We start from the raw sequence: 4,970 nt of genomic DNA, 5'->3' as shown, positions 1-4,970 counted from the left end.
CAAACAGGAAAAACAAAGAAGCAGGTAAATTAACAGGAAAATGTCTCATGCTGGTGAGCTCAGTGAAGGAGACAAAAGGAGGTGCTGTGGACAGCATAGTCAGAGGAGCTGACCTTTGAGGTGAGGCAGGAAGTTAGACCTGCCAAAAGTGGGGAAGAGGGTTCCAGGCAGACAGGACAGTGAGTGTCATGTCCCCGGGGAAAGTTAGATCTTGGCGAGCTAGTGCTTGAAGAACAGAAAGGAGGCCAGTGACACTAGGAGGCAGTGTGTCAAGGACAAAGTGGAACAAAAGGAGCCCAGAGAGAAAGTGGAAGGCCCTACCCTATGGCCTTTGAGCAGGAACCTAGCCACCTCCACGAGGAGGTCACCGGCCTCTCAGAGCTCCAGTTTCACCCTCTGTAACACGGACATGCCAAAACTTGCGCTCTCTCAGGATCTGCATTTGTGAATAGTTACTACCACTTACTCCATCATGTTATTCTTAGATGTGTACCGGGCCCTCCATGTGTTAGAGTAGATGGCTCCCTGGGGTTTTTTTTTTGGCTGAACTAGTCACCATGAGTCTGAGTCCTCTTGACAGCGGCTAACAGCAGCAACAAAAAATGTGTGTGTGTGTTTACAAATATCTTAGTGGAAGTAAATCACTAGGTTTTTGTTTTTCATTATTGTTTTTCCCATGTATGGTGCTCCTGGGAAGGTCGTAATCTCCAACCTCCAACCTTTACGTTGGCAGTAGAGGGCCAACCACCTGGGCCACCTAGGGACCAGAATCACCCTGGACAGCATTGGACGTGGTATGTTGTTTATATTGGGTGACAGGTGTTTTTTTCCATAGATGACTCAACTGTAGCTTCACCACCGGAAAAGAGAGGAATCATTCTCTCCCATTTTACTGTTGTAACTTGGCCAAGGGTCACAAAGTAATCTCAGGGCTCGGGTTGGAACCCAGGTGTGACTGGGGCTAGTTTGATTCCCAAACCATGCTGAGATTTATAATTATTGTTATTGTTGTTATTGAATTACCAGGCCCAGCTGTCTTGTGCATCTTGGCCTATATATAGCCCAGTGGTCGCTAGAATCCATGGGGCAGATCCACCTCGGTCCCTAAGTTTGACAGCTCAAAGTTGGGTCTTTCAAAACACTGACACAATAGGAGACCTGAGCGTGGGATTTCTATGCTCAGCTCCATCCTCCCGGGCCTGGGAAACCAGAGGGGCGCCTATGGCCTTCCTCTACCAGCACCCAACTCCCTGGGTCCTGTTCCAGCCCCTTCCCTGCCTCTCCCCGCTACCCCAGGTTCCGGCGGCGCGGGGCGGAGGTAAGGCGTGGCCCACGGCTAGGGACTGGACCGGAGCTAGTTCTGTGTCTCGCGTCAGAAGCGCTAGAGGTCGTTGCCGGGGGCGTGGGTGGCCGAGCCTAGAGGCGGGGCAAGATGGGGGCGTGGCCCGGGAGGCGCACCGCCAACGCCGGGAGAACCACCCGCAGGGTCCGGACCGCTGGGCAGCGGCAGGTGGGAGACCGCGGCCTTCGCCGAGGCTGCAGGGCCCGGGGGTTGGGGGAGAAGCTCAGAAACATTGGCACTGGGGAAGCGGGGGTGAAGGTGGGCATGGGAGGTGAGGATGGTGTGAGATGAATCGAGAGAGATTCTCTCTGATAGAAGTCAGAGAGCCCCAGAAGGATCCAGAGATGGAGAGGGGTCAGAGAAAGAAGAGAGTCAGGGGAGATGTCTCTAGACGCGATGGAAACACAGCGGAGAGAAGCAGAGAAAGGAAGAGGCTTGGGGAAGGCCTCTGCCCACGAAATACAGAGGGGGGAAGCAACGATAGTGCGATGGAGAACGAATGTAGCCAAGAGGTGCAGACAGCAGGCTCTTCCCGCCACTTGCTCTTGTCATTTTTTTTCTAGAAATACTCTCCGAGGTTCAAGACCCCGCGCCAGTGGTACTATAAAATCTCTTTTTTGACCATTTTGAGGAAAAATAGAAAGATGTCCAAAGCAAGGGGCCTAATAAGCCCCAGCGATTTTGCCCAGCTGCAGAAATACTTGGAATGTGAGTCTTTCTCCTTGTCCTTCCGCCCCAGCGCTCTTTGGTAGAGACTAGCACTAGCTCCTCCTCATTATCTCTTGCCCCAGGACCCCAGTGCCCTGGAGCCAGTTAGTTCCCCTGCTAGGCCCTGGATTGGGGCAGGAAGGGGGTGACTATGAAGAGGGAGCTGAATCCCAACTCTCTGCCCATGTTCCCTGTTCCTTGATTGCCTGCTCTAAGTTACTGAGAAGAGGAGTGGGGTGTCATGTGGGGGGTCTGGTGGGTTTTTCTCTGTGAACTTCTCTGGGGCGGTCTTCTTTCTCCCTCCGTCTCACTTGAATCTGCCTTTCCTGCTGGCTAGGTGGGTTGGTTTCTGGCAGACAGCGGGGAGAGCTGCCCTGATGCTCTTCTCCCCGCTCGTCACACCCTAGATTCCACCAAAAAGGTCAGTGATGTGCTACAGCTCTTCTCCGAGGATGGCGAGTTGGCTTACTATCTCAAAGGAGATGTGAGTAGAAGCTGGGAAATCCTCTTCAGCCAACTCCTCCCATCTTTGCTTTCTCTGCTCCTTTGGCACCTCCAACCTTCAGGGATGGATCTGGGTCTGCCCCTTGTTGTCGCTGGCCTAGATACCCCAGCATCCCATTGTCACTGCAGCTACTGCTTGAGGACAGAGCAAGAGATTCTATTAACTGAGGACTTGGCCCAAGAAGCCACGTGCCTGCTTCCAATGCTTCTCAGCTGTGCACGTATTGTCCCTGCCCTTACTACTTCCAATTCTTCAGTTCTCCGACCCTGCTGATTCCCCATGGTAATACTCACTCTCATCTTAGGCCATTGGTTACATGGGATTCCGGGAATTCCTGAAAATCTATCTGGAAGTAGATAATGTGCCCAATAACCTGAGCAACGCACTGTTTCAATCCTTCCAGACTGCTCACTGCTTAGATGAGACTGTGCATGAAGGTATGGTCATATAAAAGGGACTGGGCTGGATCTCTGGACGATAAATTGGATTCGTGTGGGTTTGGGATGAGGGTCAGATTAAGTCACATGTTGGGAGCAGGGTCAGAGGAGAGAGGTGGAAGGTGACTAGGCAGACCTAGGAGCTAGAGGGGGGAAGTTAAAGGGAAGAAGTAGAACAAAGCGGAAGAGAAGAGCCAGGGTGAAGGGAGCCCCACTCCCAGTTTTGCTGTACTATTTTTTAAGCAGATGTGGTGTGTCTCAGTGATGTCTCCTGCTATTTTTCCCTCCTGGAGGGTGGCCAGCCAGAAGACAAGCTAGAATGTGAGTTCCCAAGATGGGTATCTGGGCTGGAAAGCGAAGGGGGTGGGGGTGGGGGTGGAAAGAGAGGCGTGATCTCCAGCCTCCCTTCCCTCATTTTCTCAGGGTTCCTAAAGGCTGTCTTGGGCTCAGCAAGGTGGAGGCGGAGAATGAGCCCCTTTCCTCTGTTCCCCTAGACTTCGGATACTTAATTCCATCCATTTCAATCCCGCTGATTCCCAGGCCTTGCACACAGTCTTGCGGGTGGCTTGGGAGATTCTTGGGATGTGGGAGATGTGTGCCACCCACCTTATCACCTTTGTGACCATGTGGGGAATTCAGGCCTCGTTCCCCTCCCTTTGTGTGTCTGTTTTCATTCCCAACCTCTGGGCTCTTCGCCCAATAGATCTCTCCCTTTCTCTTTATTTCCCTATATTCTGGTATTCGTTCTTTGGGTAAGCATCACAAACTGACCCTGGCCCCCCTAAAACACCCCACAGTCACCTTCAAGCTGTACGACACGGACAGAAATGGGATCCTGGACAGCTCAGTGAGTGGGGGACCTGTATGTTGGGCAAGGGAGTATGTGTCCATTTGTCTGTGTCCTCCTGTTCCAGGATCTTAAGAAGGAGAGGCGGCTAGGGGAGAGTAGGTCCCAAGCTTTTGATCCCCCAAAGAGGAGTCTGGAGACACACATTGGGGGCTGCCTTGCAAACATACAAGAGTAGAGAGATACACACGTTCTTGCCAGAGGCACCAAAGAATAAGAGGTGGATGGGGGTGGGACCTGGAGACCCTCACTTCTGGAGGGGAAGGAGTTTGCTGGTTGTGAAGTAGGCCATGGCAGTTGGGTCTTGCTTCTGTTTCCCCCAGGAAGTGGACAAAATCATTATACAGATGATGCGAGTGGCTGAATATCTGGACTGGGATGTGTCTGAGCTGAGGCCGGTAAGGTAGTTAGTTCTTCCTTCGTGTCTCTTCCTGTACCTTCTGCCCCGGTGGGACCTGCATCTGCCTTACTCTGCCTCGGACAGATAGCCTGGTTTCTTGGCTAGGATGGCTGAACCGGGTGTCTCACGGGACAGTAGTGAGACCACTCACATCCAACGCTCCCCCCCCCGCCCCTATTCTCTGCTCAGATCCTTCAGCAGATGATGAAAGACATCGACTATGATGGCAGTGGCTCCGTCTCCCTAACGGAGTGGCTCCGGGCTGGGGCCACCACCGTGCCACTGCTCGTGCTGCTGGGCCTGGAGATGGTAAGAAGGAGAGACTTTTATGAGGATGGGTGAGACAGCTGCCTTGGGCTGAACTTGCCAGAGATTGGCCTTCCCAACCTCTGCTCTGCCCGCCCAGACTCTGAAGGACAACGGGCAGCATATGTGGAGACCCAAGCGGTTCCCCCGGCCAGTCTACTGCAACCTGTGTGAGACCAGCATTAGTCTCGGCAAACAAGGGCTAAGCTGTAACCGTGAGTAGTGATGGGGCCTGGCAGGGGGGGCAGGCCCGCTATCAGTGGGCATGGCGCTCTGACTTTAGACAGACCTGGGTTTGAAGCCTGGGCTTTGCCACTGCTACTTGTGTGAACGTTACGCATCGGTTTCTTCTTCCGTGCGTGAGCTGATTGTGAGCATTAAGTAAGTTGACTCACACTATGAAGTCTGAATAATCTGAGCTACTG

General features: G+C 53.0%; 1 protein-coding gene across 1 annotated transcript in view; it reads left to right on the top strand.

Annotated features, from left to right (window-relative positions):
* Positions 1-678: 678 nt before the first annotated feature.
* Positions 679-4,970, top strand: part of DGKA (diacylglycerol kinase alpha) — an 18,168-nt gene continuing 13,876 nt past the window's right edge. Inside the window, exons 1-9 of the mRNA XM_045289076.1 lie at positions 679-794; positions 1,906-2,050; positions 2,458-2,534; positions 2,860-2,992; positions 3,239-3,313; positions 3,790-3,839; positions 4,163-4,237; positions 4,429-4,548; positions 4,646-4,764. Coding sequence (XP_045145011.1) covers positions 1,987-2,050; positions 2,458-2,534; positions 2,860-2,992; positions 3,239-3,313; positions 3,790-3,839; positions 4,163-4,237; positions 4,429-4,548; positions 4,646-4,764 — 713 coding nt within the window. The 5' untranslated portion in view covers positions 679-794; positions 1,906-1,986. The remainder of the gene's footprint in view (positions 795-1,905; positions 2,051-2,457; positions 2,535-2,859; positions 2,993-3,238; positions 3,314-3,789; positions 3,840-4,162; positions 4,238-4,428; positions 4,549-4,645; positions 4,765-4,970) is intronic.

The sequence above is a fragment of the Echinops telfairi genome, unplaced genomic scaffold (assembly GCF_000313985.2).
Source record: "Echinops telfairi isolate 266 unplaced genomic scaffold, ASM31398v2 ScPeMD7_2;HRSCAF=8, whole genome shotgun sequence".
NCBI lineage: Eukaryota > Metazoa > Chordata > Mammalia > Afrosoricida > Tenrecidae > Echinops > Echinops telfairi.
This window is presented reverse-complemented; position numbering and strand designations above follow the sequence as displayed.